General features: G+C 40.1%; 1 protein-coding gene across 8 annotated transcripts in view; it reads right to left on the minus strand.

The window, feature by feature from the left end:
• The window catches only part of gria3b (glutamate receptor, ionotropic, AMPA 3b), a 120911-nt gene that overhangs the window by 52962 nt on the left and 53013 nt on the right, over positions 1 to 14936 (minus strand). For all 8 annotated transcript variants that reach the window (XR_013284928.1, XR_013284929.1, XM_077531852.1 and 5 more), the window contains exon 3: positions 13313 to 13552. Coding sequence is in view for 6 of the 8 variants with exons in the window: in XM_077531852.1 (XP_077387978.1) it covers positions 13313 to 13552 (240 nt within the window). In the remaining 2 variants the exon portion in view is untranslated. The remainder of the gene's footprint in view (positions 1 to 13312; positions 13553 to 14936) is intronic.

A 14936-nucleotide genomic window follows, 5' to 3' on the forward strand; every position in this document is an offset into this window, starting at 1 on the left:
CATATCATGTATTGTGTTCAGCTTCACGGGGAGGTGGAATGAACAATTAATCACGTTAAAAATCAACAATGCAATGTAGCAGAATGCAATTTTCAAACCGCAAAGGCTGCAATTTGGGTGTCAGTGGTTCAGTAAGTTAGTTAAATCTAATTGAATAGATAAGTAAATGGTCTTCCTTATTAATTCATTGTTCATTTGCCTTTGTTTTAGTGTAAGCCTATAAGACCAAAACATTTATGTAAAAAGTCTGATATTGTTTATTCTACAGATAGACCAACATGCTTTTTCCGAGGCCGATACGATAACAACTATTAGTAGTCGAGGGGGGTGATAACCGATATTTGGAGTTAATATTCACCTTCAGTCAAATGGAAAATATTGGTGTCAAAATAATAATAATAATAATAAAAAAAAAAAAAAAACAGCACCTAACTCTTAACTTTGTTGAAATATCTTGGAGTATATTATCTTAGACAATAGACATTTTTGTTTTCGTTCAGAGTCATTAGTAGGGATGTAACAATATGGGCAATATCGTGATATCGTGATATTAAAACTGCCACAATATCGTCGTCGTCATGTTCACAATATTTAAAAGGAACACATCTGTTAAAAGTTAGATTGATTTCCATTTGTGCAGTGCTAGCACCCTCTAGTGGCTAGTTTATTACTGCAATTTAATTTTCATTAGGGATGTTTTGGCCTTCTATGTTTAAAATTATGCTAATTGTCAGATGAAGGGGAACCTAATTTGCTTGTGAAGCGATAAATGTGTGCTTGCATTAGCAAGTAAGTGCCTCAATATTGTTATTAGAGATTGTAGGTGGTTTATATGCATTGCTGTTATGTACAAAAGCACAATATTGTGCTTTTTTTTTAGTATGAGCTTTTTTATATTTTACAATATTGTGAAAAACAATATGTGCAGAGTTCCCAGGGTCAGCAGCATCTCTTAAGAAGTTGAATGAAAATGTTAGAAAATAAATATATGAGGAAAAATGAAAATAGTTTCCTGAAGTGAACAGTTTTAAATTGATCTCTTATCGACTATCAGATATAAAAAAAAAAAAAAAAAAAGGCAGATGCTGAAATACCCAATTTATTGTAACACAGATTAATTTATTGCTTGTTTGTTTAAAAAAAAAATCCACGGGAAGGGGACGTTAAAAAATAAAAAGAAATCACATATTAAATCCTAATCGTAATATTAAGGGAAAAAGATTAGCAAATATTTTTCAGCGCTAGAACCCATCTCATGTAACTTCGAGCTAAATGCAGAAATGCCAACGTCACATATGAAGACCAGCAACTCATTTTCCATATTATGTCTCCTGTAAAATTTATTGCAGGATGTCTACTACTTCTCCCTGCATCCCTGCCAACTGGAGAAAGGAGCTTAAGTCGTTTGGAGGAGCGGGAGTGTGAAGTGAAAGCAAAAAGTAGCCGAAAAAGTGCAAAGCCAAGACTTTCATGTGGTGTTTAGAGTGAGTCTCGAACCAAAACAGTTTGGCTGCCAAGTGTGCTAATCAAAAAGACAGCACATGTCAAATCAAACAGAAGCAGCGTGTTGCCGGTATCTTTCGAAGTGCATACATGCAGAGGGGAGGGGAGTATCCACCCACAGACTCACTGAAACGCCATCATCTCTCTCAGCCTGTCTTTGTTTCGCTCGTTCTCCCTCGCAGCACATATACACAGATGGAGAATGTGAATGTTTGTGTGCTGGTTCGACCAAACCGAAAGTGAGGCAGAAACGGGAAGATTTGCGTTTGTTGTGGACATCCATATTCAATGTGTTGTTTCCTCCACCCCCTTCATCAAATTGCGCAATATTCAAATGAGCTTTTGAACTTGGTGGTTTTCTTGGAATGGAGAGGAAGCTCCCAGCAGTGATTTTATGGCAGCTGATGCCAGCGTCGAGTAGGTGGCGGAATGGCTTTATTCCAAGCTTCGCCTGTAAAAATTGGAAAAGCACGGCGCTTTATTGTGTGATCCCTGTGACAGACAACTCTCTCTCTCTCTCTCTCATGTTTGTAAAGGCACTAGATGTGTTCCTTTCAATGGCTAATAGTGTGGCGTTTCTCGCAAGTTGAACTCAATGAGTACGCGAATGCCAATTCAGCTATGATATCAGTTCATGTGCGCAAAATAAAGAGAAACACCAGTGATCCGTGGCCTCATTCATATTTCTTTAATACTATTTTTCATGTGCATTTTATGGGCTCGCTTGCCGTGCCCTTTCTTGTCAGCGTGTCCGGGCCGATTTCATTCTTCCGATGCATGCATAATTTAGTTGTTATGAAGCAGGCGTGAAGGAGAAGGCCATCCAAGCACACGAGTCATGTGTTTGTGCAAAGTCTCAACTGGGATCAGTTGATGAGCCATTATGGTGGGATGGGATGAGACAGCAAACACAAGGAAACATGATGTCTTCTACACTACAGCATGTGCACAGATCCAGCTATGTATTATTTCAATTTAGAATATGCTTTCCATGAAAAATGGTTGGAATCAACTTTGGGAATTAAACACAAAACTCCACTGCCTGCAGTCTTAAAGGCTTAAAGGATTTGCTAAATACACATTAGAGGCACATCCACAATAAGTCATCGGTAATATATTATTAATACAAGAGCTTTATCAAAAATCTGGCCATACCAAGTTTACATTAGTGGAGACCTGCACTAGTACTAATCCTTAGTTGTAAATTATAAGAGAGAGACAAGGCAGAAAGTCAGCTTTTCGATTCTATGATCAGAATTTGGTTGACCAGCATTTTGTAGGCTGTACTCTGTAGGATTTGCTAGAATTCAAAGTGAAATACTAGGAGACCTATTTGTGTTTGTTTTCTCAATAAAACCGTAACCAGTTACGGTTGCCATTTTATACATTTTACAATCAGTTTGATGTGCTAAAATGTTGACAGACAAAAGAGAATCTTTGGATGTAGTGGCAAAGACAAAGTGGCCAACATAAATACCAATATCTACACAAGGTGAAATGTTCCACTGACATAAAAATGGGCAAATGAGAATAAAGATAACAAAATAATAATAATAATAATTGTAATTGATTAATTCTTGACTCTAGTTTTGTGGACACCGACATGCTTAGCATCTATAAATCAAGCTTTTGGTCTCACAATGATTAAAAAAAGAACGCAACGTGGTCATTACAACTACAAATTAAAATGTACTGATGATGTACTGCGTGGTTTCATTATTGGGCTGAAGCATGTTACGCTAGCTAGCAGCTAGTGTAACATTCTTTAGCAATCTCCAGGGAGCCACTAGGGTGGCGCTAAAGAGCCGCGGGTCGCCGACCCCCACACTAGCTTGATAATGTTGCTATCAATGGTAAGCAACAGCAAGGACTATCATTGCTGTTTTGGTGCCACACACGCCGTGACTGCTATTTTATTTCTAACCTTGTCAATGTTTTTACTGTATTTCCTATTCACTTTGCAAGTTGCAGCACATTTGATAAATAAAAGTGGGAGTTTTCATGGTAAATATAAAATTAGGTAGTGTATTACTGGAATTGAGAGAGATTAGAGTGGTAACTAGCTAGCTAGCTTGATAGAGAAAGAGACAGACAAACGTAGCTAACTAGCTACTGTAAGTAGGTGGATAGATAGATAGAGATAGATAGATAGATAGATAGATGATTCTAATGATAACAAAACATCAGTCTCCTAGCTAGCTAGCTAGCTAACTTACTATATATCGAGATGGATAGATATAATTATTATAGCTGTTCTCACTGGATGCCATTCGAGTGTAAAGATGTGCCAAATAGTATCCTGCAATTGTTCATTACACCCGGGGTGAAAACATGCAACTATAAATATGAAAGCAAGCTTGGGAAGAAAAAAAAAAATCAGAGGCTCAACTGAGGGAGAAGCAACAACCGTTTCATGTGTGTCTCTGTGAGTTTAATCAATGGAAAGTGGCCAGCTTAGTTCATGCGCTCGCCTTGTTTACAACACTACGAGCAATGGCAAAACAGTGTGATCAAATTATAGCGCATGCTTGATGTGTTGGGCCATCAAAGGCATCCAGGAGAGCAGAGGGAGCCATTTATTGCTTGACTGTTTAAGCAACATAGGCAACAGTCTCTGGATGGCCAATTAGAGGCTTTGTTGAAGATGAAGGTGTAAGGTTGCCGTTTGTTCCAGTCTCTGTCTGTCTGATTGCTCTCCTTCTTGCGTTCTATCTAGCTTGGTAGCAGAGAGTAGCGATGAGGCTAACTACTTGCGGTCATCACATCCTCACATTCAAAAGCCTCTTGGCCCTGTTGGCACGTCTGTCTGCCAACTGAGTCAGGGCGGATTGATCTTGTCTGACTGGATAACAGCTCATCAACAGCATGTATGGATACTACAAATCCATGCTATTGGGGTGGTCAAAACAAACACATCTTAGTGTGACTTTGAATTATGTCAGTCATAGATTATACATATACATGACTAGGGATATGGATTTATATTGATTTTTTTCCCTCCATCTTAGGCAGATAATAATTCTCATACATACAATGCTATTAGATGTTAATTCTTTTGTGTTTTACACTGATCTTATCATACAATGTATTGCTGGTTTAGTTTGTTGCCAGGGCACCAGATGAAACTTTATTTGAATCCAGTTGTCTCACAATCAGTGTAAAAGTTGATAATACGTTATGTTGCAATGACAGAGTAACCCGCCAACTGGTTAGCTGCCAATCTATCAGAATTATCACCCCGTAATACACTTTACTTATTGCGTTCCTAAACCCCCTATGATCAATACTGCCCTTTATTGTTCCGAAACGCCTTGCTTGAATGGACTGCGCTGCAGTGTGGGGTCATTGGAAATATTGACAGAGCGAATGAAAAAAGTACCTCGGGGATATTTCTGCGCTGAATTCTGGGATACAGTTTCCATCTGGCAGATTTCTCTTTAAAGAACATTCAACTTCCCAGTGCGGTAATGAGCTTATGACATTGAACACTGTTTCAAGTGCAGGTTCACTTGTCGAGCCGCTAAATGATGGAAGTACATTAAATGGCTGTGTTTGCTGTGAACACAGGATCATTTCCTTTAGACTGGAACTGTGCAGACAGAGTTACAGACAGAATATTGACTGTTCAGGGGAGTGGTGCAAGCAAGCCACAGGAGACACAACATTGTCCCTGATACTGGTACTGGATGTTATCGACACTTTGTTAAGGGATATCGAAAGCTCTTTCAGCTTAGTATGTGTGACGAGTCAGTCTTTGTGTCTTCAAATAAGTTTAAACTATTTTTCCCCTCTGAGAAGCACAGAAGTATGTTTTAGGCTACTGTATGATTACACAATGTTCCCGGAGGACCCTGCAGCCCTGGTTGCTTAAAATTTAGTGCACCATAAGATTTTTTTATTTATTTTTATTTTTTTTAATGGTCTTCTTATTCAAGTCCTACTCATGTGGGTCCATGGAGGGAGTTATGGGAGCTGAGTACTGAGGCTCAAAAGTACACAAGGTTTTGGCTCTCAGTTTACAGCAATTCCCATCTGTTCCCACCCAGCCCACCATATTCTGATGGGATCTCTCACATTTCTTACGTTTTGTCATCAGGCAGGTTTGGAGCACATTTGTTGCTTTGGCGAAGTCAAATTAACTCCCCTGCCAACATGTCTGATTTCTGTCACTAGTTATGATGATGTGATTTTAATTTTGACCCCGGAATTTTGCAATGATTAGCTTCATCTGTATTCTGACAGTTTGCAAAAAATGTGCTTTGTGAGTCCACAGTGACCTTGATAGCTGGTCGTCAAAGTCGAATCATTTCCTTCTCAAGTCCCAGTGGATGTTTGCACCAAATGTGAAAATGCTTCTCGACAGTCTTGAGATATACTGCCCACAGTCATGAAATAATGAATGAAGGAAGCAATCGACTTGGCTGTTGCTAGTGTGGAAGCACAAAGAGGATTTATATTAATTTGCTGGGTCTTTCTCCAAAAGAGTTGTCACAAGAACAGCAACAGTTCAGCCATAACTGAGTAATGATAACCAGGCATGGCAGGCTTATGAGGTTATGCAATTGTTTTACTCCAATTGGGTACTAATCAGTTCCGGTTCGCCCGTCAGCAAACAATTGCTTAAGATTTGGAAACAATTTTTGCCCACTGTCATCATCATGAAACCTCAAGTGTTATGATTAACCACACAGGCTATGTTTAACTCATTTGCTCCCAATAACGTGTAAATACGATTTTTTTTTAATGTTCTAAGTGTCCCAAAGACGTATTTATACGTTTTCTTGTTGTTGTTTTTTCTGCGGGAGCATACAGAAGGTTTTGATGCAGCCTCTCAACTGCAAAGAACGTTTGCAAATATGGTAGTTATTACACAAACGGCCAGCAGGTGGCAGCAGAGCAAAGGAGATCAACCAGGGCCATGTAGAAAAAAAGCTCACTTACTTACAATTTTGAATAGATTTGTGAAAACTGATGAAACTTAGCTCTCTTCTAATGCTAATTGCTGCAAAACAAAAACAGATAGAAACATACTTTTTTTTCCTGATGAAAGAAGAGACTTTAATCTTTCGTTTGATAGGTTCCATGCTTTTATATAGAACACAATATTCTGTGGGCCTTGCAAAATCAGTCAAAATCCAGTAAAACAGCCGGGAGCGACCGGGACTGCTTCTGTGAAAATGGCTGGGAGTGAATGAGTTAAGTAACATTTGAGCATTCTTATCTTATCTTATGTCATACACTTGCAAAACAAATTCGTTTTTTAACATTCTTTTGAGGGGTCATAGTTGGTCAGCGCTGTTGTTGGCGAACATTCCAGAAAGCCAAGCTTGAGGATCATTAATCCCGGGTTTTCACCGGATGCGGTTGCGTTGCGGTGCGTCTTGACTGCGTGCTCCGGTCGCGTAAATTTTTTGGTCAATCCACACCGGCTCCGCACAGCTGCGGTCCGGCAGCTCCGTCGCCGGCCACTTCCCAACGTGTCTCGCGGGACCGCGCGCGCGCGATCATGTCGCGTCACGTTTTGCTGAAAAGCTTGCGAAATAGGAGCTGGCGAGTGTTTTATTCTGAAAGGTAACCGGAAATTTATTTTGAAACTGCGTCGGTCTTCCTGTCCCGCTCGATGTGTTTTGTGCTAGCTTGCCATTTTCCGGAGGCCTACCGCTGCGGCGTCCGGCAAAAATAGAAAATAGGCTATCCTTGCGGAAGGCCTGCGGCACTCCGCAGCTGAGACGCAGTCGACACGCAACGCACCCGCAAGCGGTGTAAACTGCACCATTCGAATGAATGGAATCTAATTGCTTGCGTCGCCGGACCGCACCGCAACCGCACCGCAACCGCATCCAGTGTAAACCCGGGGTTAGATCGCTCCAGGTATAGCGCTGGAGTCATAGTGACATGCAGCACATACACCAAAAGCATAATCATAGGACAGCGTCAGGATGGTCGGGCAAGCAACAAGAGACAAGAGTGTGACTCATAAATCAAGTTGGGGTGAGATTGCTGAATCAGGGGTTGATTGTGCCCAGGAGAGACAATAAAGCCTGTAATCATCTGTCTCTGCCGGACAGACCTGGCAATTATGTGTCCATACCTGACCACCCCCACAAAATCTAGCAGTACCCTTGACAGCATCTGAGTTTTCAGGGGAAATTGGAAAGGATGGCGAAAACAAGAGAGCATTGAGGATTTGGTTTATTGTTCGTAACATTAGAGACAATATTAGTGGTAATGTTTATTAGGATATTGAATTTTACTCTGTATACACACACACACGCACGCATGCACATCCTGTCAATTACTCGAAATAAAAAGAAGCATCGTCCCAATTAAGATGGTATAACCAGTCCAACAGAGCTTCAATTTGCTTCCAGTGCGGCTGCTTCATTACGGCGTCTGCTTTCAAGCAGCAGCCTGATATTGGCATTTGGGGTACAAATTTACCTCCATTTGCCTCTAGTACATCTAAGCCTGACGCATACCAGCCATCACTCTGTGGATGCGAGCGTGCTACACTAAGGCCTAAAAGCCTTTCCTGCCGGCCAAATAGCACAACCAAATGAACAGCATGGCTGTAATTAATCTTCTCTATTGACTGAATAAAACCTTTCGGTGGGACTGGGAGAGTGAATGTTATTTATTACTGCTCCTGTTTTCTCTCTACAAGCGTAGCGTTGAGAAATAATTGAAAAGTCGCTTGCATTATTGTGGATGATCAAGGCTTTTGTTAAAAAAAATCACAAATAATGCATTGTGTCATGGGATTTTGTGTTGCCCATGTTATTTTAACGTGTATTTATTAGAATTGTGGCTATAGTTTGAGAGGTGCAAAACTGCAACACATCATGTCAAGTGGAGTTTCCAATATTTTGTTCCTTTTGTGTTATAATAACATCATGTATAACTACCAAACAGAAATTATATTAATGTTTTTGATAGGGGTGCACCGATTGATCGGCCAGCCGATTTATCGGCCCCGATTTCCTTAATTTTGGAAGATCGGTGATCGGGCGATCCCTTAAAAATAAACCGATCTTTTCCACCAATCTCATCTCCCTCCTCAGAGGTCTGAAAAAGCCTCTTCTGCTGAGATGACTAAAAGGATTTGTATTTTTATTTGAGAGAACTACTTCATGTGCACTTAAAACAACCCATTTGTATTATTTCGCCAATATTGTTCATTGTTTTCCAATAAAACGAGACTGGAACATTGAAAATATAAGCTGCTTGTCATGAAAAAAAAATCGGTTTCGGCAAAAATCGGGATCGGCAGGTCAGACTTTTTAAAAGATCGGGGATCGGTGATCGGCTGGAAAATTGTGATCGGTGCACCCCTAGTTTTTGATGAAACCATCATCATGCAAGATATTAGGTGAGCCATCAGCAAATTTTCCTTTTCCTTTTTCCTTGTCTTATTTGGCAAATATACACTATTATACTACCATTAAGCACTAAATTTAAAACTTCGAGTAAAAGAGTTGAAGATTTTGTTTTTTAATTATTTATGTACAAAAAAATGTGGTTTGCCTGGTATTTTCAACGAAAAAAGTACAAAATGATGATTCTGAACGGTCTTGGGTGTTTTTGGGCTGCGGAAAAAATTACTTCAACGTAATGGACAATCAACGGATCAGTGCCCGGTTGTTCAAAATTATTATATTATTATATTTTTAACCATTTGTTAAGTCAATTTGACCAATTGCTAACTTTAGCGGCACAGTTGATGTTAAAGTTAACACACTTAAGGACTAGGACTTTTTAAGATTGAGGTTAATACATGAGATGGCAAATTGAAATGAATCTTGCTTTATCCATATTGTCAAAATCTTTTGTTAAAATGGAAAAATAGCATATTTTATAAATTTATTCAATATATAAGACATGACAGTGATCTTTTTGGATATTTGAACGATCTTACAAAATAAATATTGGAAATAGGTAAACATTGCGTCTGTATAATGCACCTGTAAAATGTCTATATTTTCTCTGTCCACAGTAATTTGAATAACAGATCCGATGAGATATACTATTATAGAAATGAATAAATAAAATAGACATAAAATGCCACAATAATTGAATTGAAATAATTGTGGACTATGTTCCACAGTGAAGTCAATGTCAATTTTTTTAGTAAGAGATATTGAAAGAATATTATATCCATCTGAAGTACACGCAAAATGTCTGTGAAGAATATCCGTTAAAAAAATCGGGATCATTTGGCTATCAATTATTTCGCAAAACCAGTATTAAGCAAAATGACGAATTATGGGATATAATGGTGCTAACCAGTGATATTAACCACACGGTTAACTTTGACAGTAGCGTTAACTAACAACGTGACTAATCATGTTTTGAACAACACATATTTAACGGTCGGTTAGCTAACTACGGGAATTTAACCGGTGGTTAGGTGTTTAACCAGTGGCTAAAATAACCGAGAACTGAACAGTCGGACTTAGTTCGTTAAATTGAAGTTCCTACAAATAAACAAATGAATCACCAGATTACTGATTATTTAGAGGACGGGGGGGGAACAAAAATAAATAATTTGTGTGTCACTTTCTCCAAGTTTTGGCAGAAGTGTGTGTGTCCATATTAGCAGGGGAGCTGCACTTGGTGATAAGAGGAGGTAGAGGCTCTCTGACACATCTGTCTGCTTGATGAGCCAAGTGTCAAAGCCCCCCAAAGAGCTGGATGGAGTGCATCAATAAACGACTTTAATCCCCTCCTGGGGCCAATGTCCTCCCACTAATAAGGGATCGTCTTACACCGCTTGCAGTCAGGATGGAGGTAAAAGTGGCTTGGCATGGGCTCTGGCACGGGGGGCTCCACTGTACACAGGGAATTGTCTGGACACAGGTAACCGGCTGTAAATCACACGCGCCTGCTGTTGCCTTAATTGCCGGACTGAATCGGTGTTTTGTTTCCCTCGTCTCGCGTTCCCCTCCCTCTGATGCCCTCTGGTCCCTCCACTTTCTTTGTACTAAGTGTCCGCCATCACTCTCACTCCACCACCTCCTCCGTTTTCGTCCCCCATCTCTCCGTCCGAACCTGCCCTCAGACACGCAGAGGAGGCAAAATGGAGGGACGGCGGCTGCAGCTTAGCAGTGCCGACCGTGCTGAAGGACGTGTGGGTTGCTCGCATCCGCAGGGAAGAGCCGGCGAGTGTTCTAGCTAGTGACCCTAATTAACCACGCATTATCTGCAGGCTGTGCGGTGGATTAAGGCCTTCAGCTGAGAAGCAGACTTGAAGACCCAAAGACAGACTTCATATCCTGCCTCAAAGCAGGAGGAAGAGGGGCGGTGGGTTGATGAGGTGAAAGACAGAAAGGGCCAAAGAGAAGTCAGGATGCTTGAAGCTTATCTGCTGGTTAGGACCTTCCATTAACGAGCAAATAAACATCTCAAATCCATGCGAACGTGTGAAGACTGTGCTGCCATGTTATCGGCGCAGTCATTTTGCTCCCCCTCAAAGACAAAGACATAAAATAGCTTAGTCTGTCAGAGGATGAACATGTGCCTCCCTCTTGCACAGGTGCTGAAGTTTCAGTAGGAGGGGATCATTATTCCGTTGCGAGATAATGAGCTCCTTTTCTCATTTGACATTAGAAATCCCCCCGAAATGAACACTTCAGCGTGTTGACAGGCCGTCCTAAACATGAGGCACTGCTGCATTAAACCGGAGTCTATTGTCAACAAGGCAATTCAATCTGAGAACAACACAAAAGCCCTCATTGATGCAGCACAAAGCGCGGCAGCCGCAAGCAGGCGGCGTCTCTGCCTGCGATTTCGGAAAGGAAAAACATTTTAGCGGCAGATGTGACATACCTCATTTCCCATGACAGACGAGCCACTATCAACACGATTAAACAGAAGATTAACTGACACAAACCAGCCAACTGTTCCAAGTACCCAAAGATTATTGCTCATGAGACACCATTTCTTCAAGTGCGATGTGTTAATACAAGCTGCTGATTTATTTGTACTGATTTACATAACATAGCACTACTGTATACATTAGTGCTGTGTTATCACTTCAAGCATTACAAGGCTCTTGGAGAGTATTACGGTCTATCCTCCGCTTACCCTTGTGTGCGGATGCTATTCTGAGCCACTGCAACATTTATTGTGTCTTGTCACTGTTCACTGTCAGAGTAGTCCATATAATAGTGTAGAAATATTTTACCCAAATGTACCCCACAAGACTCATTTTATGATACTCACACAGGGCTATTTGTCCTGTACCATATTGTTACTCCATTCACCCATGCTTTATCGTCGTTCTCAATTACATCATTCTCATAATCTATCCATCTATGCCTTCATGTTGCCCTAATAATCCCTTGTACAAAGGTACAGTGTTTAACTTTTTTGGCACCAGTTTGCACAGAATGAACAAAAGCAATTTTATTAATAATCATATTTGGAATAAAGGTTTATTTTTTAAAACGGCGCCAACGTCAGCGCCTGTCAAAACGCTTTTCTTGGTTAGGTGATACTTTAGAAAAGCTAGCAAAAGTGAGTAAAATATAGACAAAACAAATGGGTTTGGAGAGCTTCTTCACAAGGTGAAGAGGACAAATGAGACAGAATAAAAGCGTACAATCCCCAAGAAAAAGAAAGGTGTATTGGAAGACCATATCAGCAGTCCTACTTTAAAAAGTGGTTTCTATTGCTAGCTCACTTATGTCATGAGAAGTAATTAAAGCCATGTCTTAAACCAGTTCTTGGCGAAAAACATTTTGGGGTCTGGTGTATTAGACCATTACTCAATTTAAGGTTTATACCACATGTGACTTAAATAAACAGCAATGATGAATATCAAATCATTCATTTTCTGTTTCTGTAAAAAGTAAGACACCTGTATGTACAAGTTCAAAGTTTGTTGTTTTCCGCTTTAATACGGTTCCAGTCAGACTTATGTGAAAAGTGGAGTCAATCAACCAAGTACTTAATTTTCCGGTATTCAATGCGCTAGCTGTGTCACTCTGAGATTAGCTTAGCAATTAGCATGGCTTCCCCTTTTGTTAGAATGGGGTATATGCCACGGAAGAGGCACATCAGCTTTGGTTCCGGTTCGGTTTGCGACGTGTGGGCTACGTCAAAATACTTGTGCTTCCGACTTTGTGCCTCTCGGTTGCGCGTTCACAAGCCGGACCAGAACCAAACTCATGTGCAAAATCACGGAAGTCGCAAGTCCCGCCTCTTCCGTGGCATATACCCCATAATACTTGTTAGAAATGTAGCTTATTCTGTTCCACGGAGGCAATGATTATGACTTAGTAGCAACTCCGTTACATGTTTTGGTCCACTAGTAACCAGCCAAAGCTCTTTGCTAGTTAGCCCCTGTAGCGTAAGTAGCCCAGACCTTCCCTTGCCCTCCAACGTGAGCCCAGCGAAGCTTTTTGTACCTTTGGCGGTTCTTCTTCTTCTTCTACTTTCTTTTGGTGGTTGTTTCTCAGTTTTTCTGTTCGTGTCAATACAAATTTTGCCTCGCTAACTACATCTTGGAGAAAATCTAGTGAGCTGTTGAATTCTGTTTAAAGTTCCCCATTCCTCTTCAAAATGGGAAAACATCTAAAGAAAGAGTCCATGTTAAATCACTTCAAGATGCTGGCTGGTCTCCTTGTTTTTTATGACACATTGTCTAATAGATTTGTTAAGCAGTGTATGTCGCCAAGCTGTAAAAGTCAAATGTCAAGGGTATAACAGCAGTATCTTTGAGGGAACGACCACAGTGACAAGACAGCGTGCCTCTCGGGGATGTAACGTGTTTTTTTTTTTGTGACTGTATTTCACGGCTGTCTCTTACCTCGGTCTGTGTCGTAGAGGTAGACAAACTTCTGCCACTTGTAGTGCGAGATCAGACTCAGGACCGCCCCTCGGAGGGCGGGACGCATCTGGATGACGAACTGCACCTCGTTGTCGGTGGGGTAACTGGGTGTGACGAAGGAAGTATGCAGAGCGCCGCAGAACGACGTCAAGGTGTTCATGGACTTTTTGTCGTAGAATCCGAAGATGGCGTACACTCCGCGGGAGAACTGGGAGCAAACTGCAAGAGAGTCAAGAGGTGCCGGGGCGCGAGCGGGTTAAGGCTTGTGTCAGCAAAATAAGCGTATGCCCATTTAAAAACTTGCGGCTCATCACTTCAGGCACCAAACGATCGATTGGGTCGTTTGAACCTCTGCTAATAGCCAATTAAAGCTTGATGTGACTCCTACAGCCCCTCAATACACTTGATCAGCCTTGATGGCATATCCTGGCTAATATGTATTAACATATTGGGCTCCTAATATAGGCTTATTCTTTCTGCTTAGATTCGGCTGCTTTTTATTTAATATCTTGCATATAAATTGTGTATTACTTGTGAAGAGATTTTTCTTTATGGTTTCAACAAGGATATAAATTACACGAAAAATATGTAGAATCATTTTGTGATTATAAAATTTGTTTATTTTCTGATTAAGCTTTAAAAAATATATACTTTTTGGAAACAAACATATTTTAAAAATTGTAATACAACAGAAAATGTAAAGTAGTATGTCACTCAAATAAGTAAGTGCAGACCTCTGCCAAAGACAAATAATCCTAATTTGGATCCCAACTTCAATATGACAGAAACATAATTTGTGCATGTCAGAATTTTTCCATTAAGATTCATGAATTATTCACGGTGAAAAATACTAAGCATAACATGTCTTGCAATTTTAACAAAAGCAAAAACAATTGCCGGAATCTTTTATTGCAGCATTTTTTTTTATTTACAGCAATATAAAAACAACAAATTAGTTTAAATTAATTATTAATTAAAACTGAGATTCAATTAACAAATATTGAGTATATTCGATGGAAATAGATGCAGATTCCTCAAGTAAACGTGACATAAAACATGCAATCTCTTTATATTATGTAAATGACTATTAAAAATCAAAAAGCAGAGTTCAAATACAATTTTGTGGAGGACATTTCACTTCATTTCAATCCACTCGGTGAGGTTTAACTCTTTGAAAAACGTTTAATAACGATAAGTAAAATCACAATGTATGCCGCCAAAAAAACGTTAAATGACGTCAACTACATTTTTATTTGTATATTTTTTATATATATCAATGGACAGTGCAAAGTCTAAGTGCAGCGCTGCCTGGTCAATGGGTTGTGGAATCAAAAACAGCCACTAACTGTGGCCAGCAGATGGCAGCATCGTATCTCTTTTCAATGGGTTGCCGGTGTATGACATTACAATGAAACATGACGGAATCAGATGAAATCTGATGAAATAGAAAATTTCAAGGATGATATGAATGATCAAAGCCTTTGTCACATCAACCCTAATTCACAGAGCGTCACTAAACAAAAAAATATTAGTGTCAAAGTCACTGTTGTGGAGAAAATTTGGCATTTGGCAGTAAAAGAGTTAAGGTAAGCTATAAGACACT

Source organism: Festucalex cinctus, chromosome 9 (assembly GCF_051991245.1).
Source record: "Festucalex cinctus isolate MCC-2025b chromosome 9, RoL_Fcin_1.0, whole genome shotgun sequence".
In the NCBI taxonomy this organism is placed as follows: domain Eukaryota; kingdom Metazoa; phylum Chordata; class Actinopteri; order Syngnathiformes; family Syngnathidae; genus Festucalex; species Festucalex cinctus.